This window comes from Chroicocephalus ridibundus, chromosome 4 (assembly GCF_963924245.1).
Source record: "Chroicocephalus ridibundus chromosome 4, bChrRid1.1, whole genome shotgun sequence".
Lineage (NCBI taxonomy): Eukaryota > Metazoa > Chordata > Aves > Charadriiformes > Laridae > Chroicocephalus > Chroicocephalus ridibundus.
Window position 1 is genome coordinate 38,653,187 of NC_086287.1, and position 15,310 is coordinate 38,668,496.

The following is a 15,310-nucleotide window of genomic DNA, read 5'->3' on the forward strand; positions in this document are numbered from 1 at the left end:
TCCTCTTAGTTGAGTGATACTTATCACTGTTGAATGTGAGAGAGTAAGCCAGCAATATTAGATCCAAAATAGATCTGTATAACTCTGTTTATTATTTACATAACTTTTAAGTAAAATTATAAGGCTTAAGGTTTTAATTTATATGATTTTGTGTCTGAAATGAGAAAATACAACTGTTACAGAACTTCTAAAATTCTTTGAATGAACTTTGACCAATCAGAGCATTGTTGCTACATTTACCATTGTGCTCTGTGAAAAATACATTTTGTATCTGTATTTCTTAGGTTCTTTTACCATTAGTTGATCAGTACTTTACAAATCACTGCCTCTACTTCCTGTCTTCTCCAACAAAAACACTCAGTAGCAGTGGATATGCATCAAATAAGGAAAAAGAAATGGTAGCAAGGTAAGTAGAAAATTAAGATATACACAGGAGGGTTCTATATAGATAACTGAAGGTCTCTTCTTAAGTTAAAAAGAAAGATAGTTCAAAAGCTCAGTTTCCTGAGACAGAAAATTAATATTTTATTCTGTATCAGAATGGCAGTGAGTGAATAGAATTCCTCATTTTAGTATTCTAATATAATATATAATTAAAGAATTAAGTATATACACTAATTATATATATTACAATATATAATTGTGGATGATAACATAAAAAACATTAATAAATGATTCTGTGAGCCACAGAACTAATAAAACTTAATTTCTGATAGGTTTGTGTTTCATTGTTGATGGCAGTTACTGGTTGAAGCTTATCCCACTGTTGGGTCATTTAAATGGTCTCACATTTAAATTTTCAGATAGCAAAACAATGTGAAAATACCATGATGCATCTTTTTAGGGGTAATTATGGATTCTCCCTTCTCTACAAAATTATTTACGCCCCTGCACAAAAACTGATGGAATTTAATAATTTTTAGATGTCCGTACTGTTTCAGATTTGGTTGGAATCTGCTATTTGATTCAAAGTTATTCTAGAAAACTCAACTAAAAAGAGACAGTTGCCTTTTAATTTATAATGTGTTGCCTTTACAAAAATACGGTTTTCATTTTTTGCAATTAACATTTAAAAATAAATATTTAGTTTGTTTTTAACTATGACTGTCACCTAATGTTTTTGTTGCCAAATTTTCTTCTCCCCCTTATAGAGGTGTTGCCAGTTATTTCCTTTGGGAAATTTTGTAGGATAGTCTTTCAGTTTGTATTTTGTTCTCATGCTTTCTTACTTTAACTGTCAGTTTCTCAAATTTCTTTTGCTTTCCTTCACTATGTTGTCTAGAGTTGACTGATTTTTCCAACAGTAGATATAAAATTTGAAAATAAAGGTTATTTACCCGTTGTTACATAAGATCAGGCCTAGCACTGAGCTTCCTAGATTCCACTCTTCAGTTTATCTTCCAACATATTTTTGCATTTCTCTAAATTATTATTACCCCTTTGTTTCCATCTTCTAGGCAGGTGGTAGTCCTTCTATAGCAGTTGTCCATAAGAGTGTTAAGTCCCTAAGATTCTGCCTTACTGAGCTTTCACATATATTATTTACAAATGTAGCTGAGGAAGTCAGCTCAGATTAAGGAGGATGGACGTTTCGTTTTGTTTCATTTCGTTTCGTTTCATTTCATTTCAATTTCATGCTTCCTCTCTGAATACTGCTATTACTTCCCTAAAGTCAGTCAGGTCAGCTTAATAAAGCCAGAGAGATGCTTACTAGGGTTCTACAAAATGCCTTTACATGCACATGAAGGAAGTTAGATGTTTAGCCTGTGTATCTGTTATTACAAATTCAGAAATATCTTATAATTCTTGTCCATTCTTCATTGAGAAGAGTAACTGTCAGTTATCTTCATCTTATAGTATTTCCTTACTATTGTGAAGATAACAATGACAATATGTTATTAGTAAGAGAACATACAAATTCCTAAGGTATATTTGCTTCATTTTGTTACGTCATCATTTCATTTGTAAGGTATAGCACAGATGGTAAGCAAGTCTGCCTAGCTGACTTTGTTTTTAGAAGTTAAAATAGCCCCTTTAATCTTCAGAGAGTTGGTGATTTTTCCTTTCTCTTAATTATCCTATTATTTTGACAGATGGATTTGATATGCAAGTTTCTGACATACTTGCCAGAAGCTCCTCTAGCCTGTATATATTTCGTGATTCATCTTATCAGCAGCAGTGGCTAAACAGAGATTTATTTATTTGCAAAGGATATCTTATCAAATTGTGATTTGTAATGTTCATTCCCTGCAGAGTGCCAAGTGAAACAATAAAATTTTACTAGTTTTTCTTGTTCTTACAAAAAGAAAATCTTACTCAAAAATAATAGCCATATAGAGTGACTCAACCATATAATAAGCAATTGTTGGAAACCACTGTAATCAAAAGAAAGTTTCACATTTCAAGTCATCTCTGAAGTAGTGAAGCTTAGAAAATGAGAGAATTCAGAAGCTTGAAAAAGTTATTCTGCTTGATGCAGTTATTTGACTGACTGTTATCATCGTGTATGATTCAAAATATGCTTTCCAGGAACTACTTTGTGTTTTCTCTTTCATATTCCTACTACTCTTTACCTCATTTTCTAAATATATCTTTAATCTTTGTGTTGTATTGTCTTGCTCTTTCTGTTCTTTTCTACTTTAGCCTGTTCTGCAAACTAGCTGCTCTTGTTAGACATAGGATCTCACTTTTTGGTAAGTTGTTAAGAAAGACCTTGATAAAGTTAAAAATATAAAGGATGTATAATCATTGCTTGAATCTTACCTGAAGCTTTTCAGAAGCTATAGGCAAAATTTTGTAAAGTGATGCATAAACTTCCAGTACAATTAGTGAGTGCATTGAACACGGGTCTGAAGCTAACAATTGATAGAATATGTAAAATGTGGGAACAGAAAAAATAGGAGCTTATAGGATTTTTGGACTCCTTTAAAAAAATCTTATGCCTTTGCAGTTACTTTTAGCTTTTCAAAAGTCATCTTACACTAATTCTTTTGATTTCTATCATCCAACTGTTGAATCCAATAGATTAATATCTCAATAGGCTAGGGGGATGTGGGAAAAAATAACATGCCTTTTTCAAAGGTATCAGTAAGAAAAGGATTAAAAAATGTAGGTACTATGAGATACAAAGTTCAGAATGTTGCAGAGTCAAGTGATGAAAATGAGCCATAAGAAGACACTAGGTATTCTTTTTAGTTCTCATATGGAAATAGACTTAAGAAATTGAATGTTAGCTCTAGAACCAGACCTAACTCTCCCTCCAGTGACCAAAGTGGAAGACTTAAGTCACGTCTTGTTTAACCTGTGCATCTCCAATAATGACATTTTGGATCACTAGATTATCCTACATTTTTTATACTGTTGTGCTCTCATAGCATCTCTTTCTACCCAGGTAGTGATTCTGCTACAATGGTGAACTGCCTGCACATCTTAGCTCAGTCTCTTGACACACGGTGAGTCTGCAATATCTGTACCAACTGCAAACTACATAGGTGTTGCAGAGCGTTTTTTCAGGAGCAGTTGGATTGTTTCTGTATTTTTTATTCATTATGTGTAATTGATGATATTAGCAGTATCAATAATTCAGATAATGACCTCCATATTGGCAGATTTTATCTAAAATGTTTTTCTGTTCAATGCCTGTCATTAAACATTGAAAACTTTTTTAGCCCTTTCCAAAGGCATTTAAAGACTTTATTGGGAGAGATAAATGATACAAATTGTGTAACTGCAAGTATTGGTATCTGTAGATGTTGAGACAATTTAGTACATATTGGAAAATTTGGCATTAGAAGCATGCAGAATGTATTAATATATGGGGATAGTTACATTTGCTAAATTCTACTGTTTATCATTGAAATGCTTATGTAGATTAAAACACAGGCCAGGATAGTTTTGTGATTTTAGCTGTTTTCTGGCCTGGTTATGTTATACAGCAGCCTGACAGTGAACTTATTGTGAATAATACTGAAAAACTTCATTAAGGAGATGGAGAAAAGTGCAAAAATAGGAAGGAATGTGACTGTGATGCTGGTATTACAGTTGCATTTTCTAGAGTTAGGGTGCTTTGAAGATAGGTAAGCATGTATCCTGACTTGCATACCTAGTTACTGTGGCTCCCATAAACATTTAGGGATTAAGAGTTATTTTTCTTGAACATATTGTACAGAGGACCTTTCTCACCACCTATGACATTTGCTAAGAATGCATTATCTTATTTGAAAGCAGATCACAAAAACTGGAAAGACAAGGCTGTGGAAGCAAGTTCTTTGTTGTTATTATTTTGTATTAAATACTCCGAGCTAATTGTTGCTTATACTGCTGTGTAGATCTAACTCATATGTTAGAGCTAGCTTATAATGTAAAGTTCACTGATACATGTGTGCATCTTCAAAGACTGATAGAATGTAACTACCACGTACATATATATATCTGTACAACTACTAAAGATCAATCCAAAGTAAATGTTTTTCCCTTATTATTTTTCAGAACTGTTATGAAATCAGGATCAGAGCTTGTTAAAGCCGGATTACGTGCCTTTTTTGAAAATGCAGCTGAAGACCTTGAAAAAACTTCAGAAAATCTTAAACTTGGAAAATTTACCCATTCACGAACTCAAATCAAGGGCGTTTCACAGAATATCAATTATACTACAGTAGCATTGTTACCAATCTTGACATCAATTTTTGAACATATTTCACAGTATCAGTTTGGAATTGATTTACTTTGTAAGTATTTTATTTTATTTTTGAAGTTTATAATACAAATGGGGCTTAGTAATGATTGCATGAATACAAAGGATGAAATTCTGTTTTCAGTAACACACATTTCAGGCATTACATCTGAAATTAGCTGCATAGTACCTTATTTCTACTGCATGTTTAAAAATAATTCTCCTTAAGTTTCAAATTAATTATGCACAATATTTCTGTAAACACCGAGAGAGAAAAACTAAAATTTCCCCTTAAGTGCTCTCTTGCCAACTGTGTGGATGAGACTAGTTTCCTGTAGAAAATTAAATTATGCTTATTTTTGTTACATATTATTACTTCATATGATTAAAGGAGACCACTCATTATTAACTCCTTGTGCATTTTTTCATACATTTGAAAACCACTTTAGCTCTTTTAATTTAAATTTTCCTTATTTTTAGCATCATTTAGTTTAAAATTACTGAAATGCCTCCTTGAGATTCATCAATACGCTGTTTCACAATTTTGTATATATTTGGGTGATCACAGTTCCAAAGTAGCAGATAATTAAAAGATTGATAGCCATTAAAAGACTTTCTTTAAAAAGGTGGGAGGCCTTTAGATCGTGTTCCAGAGGTTAGACACACAGACTGATGTGGTTTAGCTTGAAATTTTACTCTGCGAGTGTGATAACCTGCAATATCTTATCAGCAACTATCTGCTGGCTTCTTGGGATGTCTGATGATCTGTTAGGTTTTGGAATGAATGTGGATGACAGACCAGGTATCAGAGAAATTGAAGATATATGTGTAGAGTATTGACAGCCTAGAATGTTCAGTCATACATGTGCTAAAAGTTTTAGACACCGTTTATTAGAATGTGTAAAACAGATGTTTAATATTTGGAAAGTAGTCTTTAGTTGAATAAATACTGATTATCTACTTCCTATTTTCCTCTAGTGGGTGATGTACAAGTTTCATGTTACAGAATTCTTTGTAGCCTCTATTCCCTTGGGACCGGGAAGAACATCTATGTTGAAAGGTACTGAGTGAAAAACTCACCATGTAAAACTTTCTCTTCTTTAGGAGTGTGTTGTTTAGGTAATAAAGCAGTGTGAATGAAAGGTGAGTCTGAACAGTATGAGCACGTTTAAAATATACTTTAGCTGGAATGTAGTTCCCTATATCTTAGGGTTCAATTCCACACAAAAAAACCCAACAATAAAACTAAATAGAAGCAAACAACTCATCCTGCATATGACAGTGTATCTGCAGGGAATTTATTTTTCCCATAGGAAAAGCTAAATTTTTCCATGGGTTGCCATTAAGGATTCCAAAGTTCAGCTACTGCATGTTGCTGTGATAAGTAGGCTGAGTACTAAGTAGACTGCGTCTGTCTCACACGTAAGTTTATAGAGTTCTCAAAACAGTTGTCCTGAGCATACGTAGACCATTCTGACAGCCTTTAACTCTACAAAGGAAACCACTTTACCAGTTACTGGCATTTTAAAAAGAGTTGGGTCTACAGTTCCTTTAAGCATCTGATTGCTCTATGTTCTAAGCCCTGGATTTTAGATCCTCTTCCAATAAAAGAGGCTCAAATCCATATTTGCTACTTCAGAAAAGAGAACCCTAATTGTTGGTCAGTCACAAGACAGGAACGAAGGTAATCTTAACCCTTCCTAAGGCTTTAGGTTAGGCACTTTTAATGTTCTTTCTTACAATGAAAAGTTTAAGATCCACAGGGCCTGAGAGAGAGACTAAACTGGAGGAAATACGACTCTAGTCTCGTTAGGAGGGGCTTTCCCTAGTATGAGGAATGCTGGTCTCCCTTCCTTCAGTAATTCTTTCATGCAAAATGCAAGAGCAGTCTGGTGGACAGACTGTCTCTTTCCTCCCACTCTGCATGAATGTACATGTGTGCACACGCTCATTCTTTTGTATGTCCACATTCACTCATTTGTATGTCCATGACTAAGTTACAAAACTATACTCTTTCTTCTCTTTCTGGGCTTGAAAATTTAAGCGCTTTTGACACAGATCTTATAGGCAAAATAGGAAGCACCTTACCCTCAGGGTCTTCTCGTAGGAAATAAAATGTGATTGTGTTTGAGTTGCCTTTTAATGAGAAGAGGTGGCAGCACAGGCCTCCACTTGATTGGTAAGAGCTATAAGCCCTGGACAGCTACATTAAATGTTGGTGTTAGCAGCATCACCTTTTCCTACTGCAGTTGTCATCTTAGAAGGGAAGAGTGATCAGATCAGATATATCCGAGGAAAAGAATTAGTCTCCTATGGCTGTGTGAGAGGTTTCCAACTGTGGATTTCACTTAGTTTGGTTTTCACTAGACTCGCTCAGGCTCTTAAATTAAGGTTGTAGGCAGACATCAGTGTCTGTGTAGGAGGTAGGACTTCAAACACACTGCTCAGTATTTCAGCAAAACTTAGAAGTGAATGATTGAGCTGACTTGAACAGCGATTCAAGTAAACAATGCTCAGATTTAGGATCAAAGTGCAGTTTTTCTCCTAGTGAATTTTGGCAGGGACATTAAGAAGTTTTACCTTCCATTGCAAGATGAGTCATACTTCACTTTTCATAGGTGAACATCACTTTTCGTGGCTGAAATAGTTTAGCTGATTCTGCAAGACTCCTGTCTGCCAGGGCCCAGGACTAACACCAAGTTCGATTGCTGCTGCAGCCTTGTGGCAAACTTCCATTGTCATGGGTTTTATTCTTTGTACAAAGAGTGTTTATCTTTATTAGGATGTTGGAGATGTTTCTGATTTCTCTGTGGACCTTTCTTCTCTAAATGTCTCTGTGGTTCATAAATGTTGAGGATTGGATGCAAAATGCAGTAGTCCTTGACTACCATGAGCCCTAAAGCTCTACTAGCAAGTGTAGTATCATTGCTGTAGGCATTCTGACTATGAATTCTATACCCATGTACCCATTTCTTTTCATTCACTACATCAGAAATTCAGGTCCTAAATTTGGGGTTGAATACCCTTTTCATACCCAGTACCCCAAAATTTTATGTCTCGTTATGGTGTCTTGGTCTTTTCCTGGTTAGTTTATAGAAACACATTTCCAAATGATTTTTAGCACAAATGATGAAATATCTGTATCAATAATAAGAAATACAAACTTCTGCATAAATTAAGAAATTATAGCACTTTTTTTATGTATGTAGTTAAATATGACAAAACTAACTGCTGTTCGGTCATACATACATATCCAGATTGTTCAGTTCAAGACTTCAGTTTGACTTATTTGAGGCTTCTCAAAATGAAGACTGCCAAAGATGCAAGAAAGTCTTGCATCTTGTTATAACAATAGTATACTAGGAAATGCTTCTTCATGACTACCATCAGTCGGTGGTCTTTTATCTTGCTTTGATTTTTCAAAGTCTAGTCGATTTCATTACATTTCAAGTGTTTTCCACTTCCTCCAAGGCTTGGACATCAGCCCCTGACAGTTCTTCCTCAATCTTCGGAGCAAGTGTTTGCAGTTAGTTGTCTTCCTAACATATTTTGTCTAAAGGGTTAATTTGGCTTTTCTTTAAGTACCTTTTACTCCATTCATTCTGTTGAACCACTCAGTTCCCTGAGTGATTTATTTTACGTTATTTTCTTTTTATGTCAGTGACTATATCCTCCAAAATTATTCTTATCTTTTCTAATTTCTGTCCTGCAAAATTATAGGCTTTCCCTTGGTTTCTCATATTTAGGAATTCCAAATGACAGAAAATATCCGTATACTTGGAGTAATTTTCTTAGCCTTGTTGTATATTTGTTCACCTTCTCATCTTTCGGCTTCTTGGTATCCTCCTTTCATATAGGAAGTTGTGTATGCATAAGCTAGAAGGCAGGACAGGGAACAGAATGAAGCCCCCATAATTCAAGGGGAAATGGCGAGTGACCTGCTGCACCACTTAGACACACACACAAGTCTATGGGGCTGGATGGGATCCACCCAAGCATACTGAGGGAGCTGGCAGAAGTGCTCACCAGCCACTTTCCATCATTTATCAGCAGTCCTGACTAACCAGGGAGATTCCAGTAACTGGAGGTTAGCAAATGGCTTCACATTGCACCAGGGGATGTTTACGATGGATTTTAGGAAAAAATTCTTCACTGAAAAGGTTGTCAAGCATTGGAACAGGATGCCTGGGGAAGTGGTTGAATCACTATCCCTGGAGGTGTTTAAAAGACATGTAGACGTGGTGCTTAGGGTGGTTTTGGCAGTGTTAGGTCAATGGTTGGACTCAATGATCTTAAAGGTCCCTTCCAACCTAGATTATTCTACAATTCTATTATGATACTGTTACGCATGTGATTAAATAACCTCAGTGCATTAGTCTTTTCACATTACTTTTTAATACGCGTTTGGGTACACATGTATATATATACACACACACTAAGTTTTTCCTTATTGATCCAACAGAAGACAAAGATGTAGTAAAATTTCCTGTGCATCTTTCGTTACAATTTAAATTGGAAGAGAACATTGCTGTGCTCTAAAATATAGTAGGCATTGTAACATTATGAAATATTTGGTTTTTAATGAAATGTTCCATGGTTGCTATCTGTGATACTAATGCATCATGTATTCTGTTGCAAAATGTACATTATATAGATGGTCAGAATGTAAGGAAAATGACATAGATATATATAGGTGGAGGACATAGTTTCTTTTTAATTTTGTGGTAATTGAATTCTGCATTTTCCATTTCTTTGATGTCAGTAAAACAAAGGTAAATTGTAGTAATTCTGTACAGAGAATGAATGAGCATTCACCCTTGAAATAGAGTGGTATTATGTAAATCATGTTGCATTAAATACCCAAGGGAACAAAAATCATTTTTATAATGTTTTTCAATTTTGTCAAGGCCATTGCTTTTGCCAATTTCTTTTGTTTCTCCTGCAACAAAAGAAGTTGGAGGGTATATTGTTGTACATCTCTTCACATTACAGCGTGGTTGTGAAATCAAAATTGATATAGGCAGTTGAAGATGAGGTAGCAGATGGGTCACAATCTTTGACTTTAGGTCATACAATGAGGAAGGCTTTGTTGACACTAAGGAGTCTTAAAAAGATTGTCATTACTCCTGGAGGTTGAACAATCATAGAATCATAGAATAGTTTGGGTTGGAATGGACCTTTAAAGGTCATCTAGTCAACCCCCCCCTGCAGTAAGCAGGGACATCTTTAACTACATCAGGTTGCTCAGAGCCCCATCCAACCTGACCTTGAATGTTTCCAGGGATGGGGCATCTACCACCTCTCTGGGCAACCTCTTCCAGTGTTTCATGCCCTCATCATAAAAAATTTCTTCCTTATATCTAGTCTAAATGTTCCCTCTTTTAGTTTAAAGCCATTACCCCTTGTCCTATTGCAACTGCTAAAGAGTTTGTCCCCATCTTTCTTGTAAGCCCTCTTTAAGTACGAAAGGCTGCAATAAGGTCTTCCCAGAGCTTTCTCTTCTCCAGGCTCAACAACCCCAACTCTCTCAGCCAGTCTTCACAGGAGGAGTGTTCCATCCCTCTGATAATTTTTGCGGCCCTCATCTGGACCCCCTCAACAGGTCCATTTCTATTCCAAAAAAAACTTAAGAGCTTCAAAGGATGAAAGATATGTGCTATCTTTATCCAATCTGTATGTCAAGCATAACAAAATCTGTAAGGCGTCTTCTATAAACAATGCTTCAGAACTTCAAGAGAGCATCTTAGCTTTAGTTTTAAGCCAATGTGAGTCTGATCTTATGCTGAAAAGGATTGTCTCAGCCACTCTTGCACCTTCATCTGTACATTTCCATGCCTTTCTGGTTTTTTCTGGTGAATAGTGTTTATGCAGCCAGATCATGAGCATGTTCGGTTGCTGTTGGTTTGGCTTGGTCAATTTTGTTTTTACAGTGAGGTTTATTTTTAGCTGAACCTGTTCCTTCATCCAGCTTATCAAGATGCTATCTGAGCTTTAGTGCTAGCACAGAACAAATAGGAACATGGGAAGGTTGTGTGGGAGAATGCAGAATTATCCCTTTCCGAACACACCACACGGAATGCCCTAAAGTCGTGACATCGGTCTTCAGTGAGTAGCAGTAGTGTTTCTCATCATTTGACTATGTAAATGGTATAATGGGTGAAGCAAAAGATATATATATATGTATAAATCCAGAAAAGAAGTGAAATATTGAAAAACAGTATGACTGCCAAAACAAATTTCTATTGATTATATGTATTTGCTTCTTGTTTAAGCAAACTGAAGGTATAATAAGAATATGCAGTTACTAATCTCTTCTTTGTGCCTATTCTAGATGTGTTTTCGATGGTTTGTAGTCACACAGTTGCATTGTGGAGCAGTTTACTTTTAATATCCAATACTTGGTGGAGCTTCTTTTTTTTTTTTTTTAAACTGTGTTTCCTATACCACTATAAATTCTAGTTATTTTGTTCATGTGAAAAATGCAATTTCTCAAAATTGTCAAATAGTTTCCAATGTATTAAAAAGGTAAACTAAATTAGCAATAAATGTTAATGCTGCTTTATAACGCATGCAAGACATTGAAAGTCTAGTGAAATACTTTTCCTCTCAGGTAACTTTTAGTGCCTCTCATATACAGGCAGCGTCCCGCACTTGGTGAGTGCTTAGCATCTCTTGCCGCAGCCATTCCAGTAGCGTTCCTTGAACCTTCTCTCAACCATTACAACCCATTGTCTGTCTTCAACACAAAAAGTGCAAGAGAAAGAGCGAGTAAGTACTGTTCTCACAGTCAAAGAGCATATCTATGTTACAAAAATTTTTAGTAAATTGTACAGTTGTGTTCTTTTTAGCAAAATGCAAGAGATATAATATTTATGAGAACAGACAATTATCTATATTTTTTGTTGTCTTACCAATACTCCAATGCAGTTTGGTATAGGGAGTTGCTGACAGAATATGACTTTGATTCCGTGAAGCCTTAATCTAAGAAGAGTCCTTCTACACAGTTTTTCTTCACTTGCTTCTCGCCTCACTCACTCTTGAATGACTCTCATATCTTAAAGCATTTCGGTATTTTTCTCATTGATTTTTGTAAGAGTAATTACCTGCCCAAATCATTGTTACTATAAACAAACAAACAAAAAAATGTAGGTAGATCTGTTCCATATGATTCACAAGTTTTTACAAATAAAAGCAGTTATGGAATAGCTTGTGCTAGCCCTTCCTTCCTGTCAGCTATACTTTATAGGAGCAGCATTAATGGAAGAAGAATTTTGCTAGAGCAACTGGCATTAGATTATGATGGGTTGTTAACTGCTGAACAAGCACACTTCAGTTTCTAGTACAAGCATCTGACAACCGGAATTCTTTCCTGGCATTTTTGTTGGGAGATAGATGTGCAGAGTTCGTGAACTAGGTACAGTTTAATTTTAAGCTCACCCATAATTTTGAGCTGTTTGTTTCGTTGTCCCTGAGGATGATTTAATCTTTTGCAAATTGACAAGAAAGTTGTGAATGATTATGGAAACAGTGTCCAGAGTTTATCCAATATTGATATAAGCTCTCAGTTCTGCCCCTTTACATAGTTGGGCTGTTCATCAGATAATTGCAGGACACCTTACAGTAAAGCCTTAGCTTTCCGGCAGCTATCGTCTACACCAGTGCTATATGCATATCATCAGAAAGACAAAATTTATGAAATGAGAGACCTGCGTATACCCCAAAGTCTTACTATAGTTATGTCTGCCCAAGATGGTGACAGAAAAACAACCTGAGTGATGTTATTTGTATTTAGGTTCTAAACATTGATGAACATAGATGTTGTCTTTTATTTTGTTAATGAGTCTTTTGCTTTTCTACCCTTACTTGCAGTTTTAGGTATGCCTGATACAGTAGAAGAGATGTGTCCAGAGATCCCTCAGTTAGATGGACTAATAAAGGAAATTAATGATTTAGCAGAGTCTGGAGCAAGGTATACTGAAATGCCGCATGTAATTGAGGTTATCTTACCCATGCTATGCAACTATTTATCCTACTGGTGGGAAAGAGGCCCTGAGAGTGTTCCTCAAAGTGCTGGGCCTTGCTGTACAATGATAACATCTGAGCACCTGAGCATCATTCTTGGAAACATTCTGAAAATCATTAACAACAATCTGGGAATAGATGAAGCATCTTGGATGAAAAGAATTGCAGGTACTGTAAATATTTTTAAAGAGTAATTGTACCTGATAACATTTAATTACTTTGCTACGCTTTACCATATTACCCAGTGATATAATAATAATAAATTGTAATTAAAAACAGCAGGAAAGAAAGATGAAGAGTAGATAAGTAATAATAAGAGAAAGATATTTTAATTTTTGAAATTTTTTGTTATTATTTTAATGCATGCATTGTAGCATCACTGTAAGCAGAGAGCTTTCTATACAACGTAATGGATTTTGAAAATCTTACCTTCTCTATGCACTGTATAAGAGCCTTAGCATTTAATTTGGAATTGTGAATCCCATTAATTTTCAAGACACATAAGGACCGATTATTGCAGTGGAGGATAGAAGTCCTGTGAATTCTGTTCATGAAATATCAGGACAAAAGGGAAATACAGTGTATATGGTGAGATAATCCCAGGAGTAACCCAAGTTCAGAATTAGTTGCTTTGCCTGAGCTACTAAATGAGCAGAAAGATTTCTCAAAATGTCCTGTAACACTTAGTAGCTAGCTAGCTAACTGAAGAAATTTACTGTATTATTTTATCATTCATCTTAAAAGTGTGAGAGTATCTATAATATGCAATAAGGTGGTTCAAGAAAATCTATGTAAAGGTAATAATTTCCTGCTAAATTCTAATGCCCCATTGATACTGGGTTTTCAGTATTTTTTTAAATACTGGAACATCTTTAATAATAACAAGGACTCCATTAAAATTCAGTAATAAGTTTGATGCTTAATTGTAGAGACCACTGCTTGCAGTTTTGTAGTGTCTGCTTGTGTGCATAAGGAGGTAATGTACTAATGTGGTTCTTGTGGTTTTGACTCAGGTGAACTGTATTTTATTGCTAATGCTTGTACAAAGTAGATCTATTGTCTTGCATTAGTCATTCATTCTCTGCATTGTAGCTTGCCCAAGGTAAGAGGTAAAGGAATTCTTCCAGAATACTGTCTTCTGACTATTTTCTGACACTATGCAAAAAAAAACACGCAACAAAAAAAACCCCAACAGTACTTTTGTGAGGACTTTGTGTCTCAATGCCTACTTTGTTTAGATTTTAAGTTAGAGACGTGTGACTTTGCCAAAACCATGGTAGTTTAGTTGACATAAGACCGAAATACTTATGATCTGAATTCCCAGTAACTAATTTTCAATCTCTCAATGCACACAGTTGTTACAAAGCTATATTCTTATTTTTATTAATAATTTTATGATGCTCCAGAAATAGGTGAAGCACTATGACCTTTATGTTTTCTAGAACTGCAAAGTTTCATATTAATACAATGAAAAACATCAATTATGCATTAATCATAGGATTATCTATATTTTTATGTATAGTTTATGCGCAACCCATCATCAGCAAAGCCAGGCCTGATCTGCTCAAAACTCACTTTATTCCAACACTGGATAAATTGAAGAAGAAAGCTATAAAGATTGTGATGGAAGAGGAGCAACTGAGAGCAGATAGTAAAACTGACACCCAAGAAGCTGAGCTACTAATTCTCGATGAGTTTGCTGTTCTTTGTAGAGACCTTTACGCCTTCTATCCAATGTTGATACGTTATGTAGACAACAACAGGTAAATAAAAATTAATAATTAAAGTCACACTTATTAGTTAATGTACTGGAGTCCATGATCAGATAATCAGAAAGAACGTTTAATGTTATGCTAAGAATCAGAACCTGAGTATTTTAAGATTCTTAACTTATAGAATGATGGACCTTGAATTCACACCATCTTCTCACATCCTTTTGGCTTATTTTATTCTATTGTAACTGCACTATTATCATTGAGAATGCATTTCCTGACCAGACTTGTTATATATGCTACCACAGCCCAATGACATCACAAATGAAGATGCCTTTCAAAAATTAAAGTGTCTAAAACCCTTAACTGTTAATGAATGGCTGAAAAAAAAATTTTGCCTCAATTGAATCATTCTGTCCATAGATAATACCACAAAGATGTTAATCTTTTGTGTTGTTTTTTTTTTTTTTTTAAGATGGAAATAAAAAGTGTTTGGACAACATTGTATTGCCTTTGGAATAATAAGAAGTTTTTCTCCTCAACCATTTACTGAAGGATTATCCTGTGCCTACACTTTCCTTTTCCTTTGTCCCAGAAGAGTGTCTGAAGTATCTGTAGTATCTCAGTATCTACAGTATCTTAATCCTATCCTGAACAACATTGTTCTTCTGTACACAATCGTTGCCTACTTACATTTTTTAGGTGTTAGTTTTTAGGTGTTAGTACATATTAGGCTAGTTAAGAGCATTTTCATTGCATGCATGATCATTATGCTGTGAACCAGTTTACACCGAGAATGATTTGCTTTTTCTTGATGAACTGAGGGCTTTACTACGTCAGACCTTGCTGGCAAGGAAACACTTAAAATTTTTTAAAAACACAAATGTAACTGGGCTGTGGAGAA

The 15,310-nt window shown here is 35.2% G+C and overlaps 1 protein-coding gene across 1 annotated transcript in view; it reads left to right on the top strand.

Annotated features, from left to right (window-relative positions):
* The window catches only part of RYR3 (ryanodine receptor 3), a 233,033-nt gene that overhangs the window by 170,594 nt on the left and 47,129 nt on the right, over positions 1 to 15,310 (top strand). Inside the window, exons 60-67 of the mRNA XM_063334430.1 lie at positions 285 to 406; positions 2,644 to 2,693; positions 3,392 to 3,452; positions 4,489 to 4,727; positions 5,651 to 5,732; positions 11,310 to 11,440; positions 12,542 to 12,862; positions 14,217 to 14,457. Of these exons, the coding sequence (XP_063190500.1) occupies positions 285 to 406; positions 2,644 to 2,693; positions 3,392 to 3,452; positions 4,489 to 4,727; positions 5,651 to 5,732; positions 11,310 to 11,440; positions 12,542 to 12,862; positions 14,217 to 14,457 (1,247 nt within the window). The remainder of the gene's footprint in view (positions 1 to 284; positions 407 to 2,643; positions 2,694 to 3,391; positions 3,453 to 4,488; positions 4,728 to 5,650; positions 5,733 to 11,309; positions 11,441 to 12,541; positions 12,863 to 14,216; positions 14,458 to 15,310) is intronic.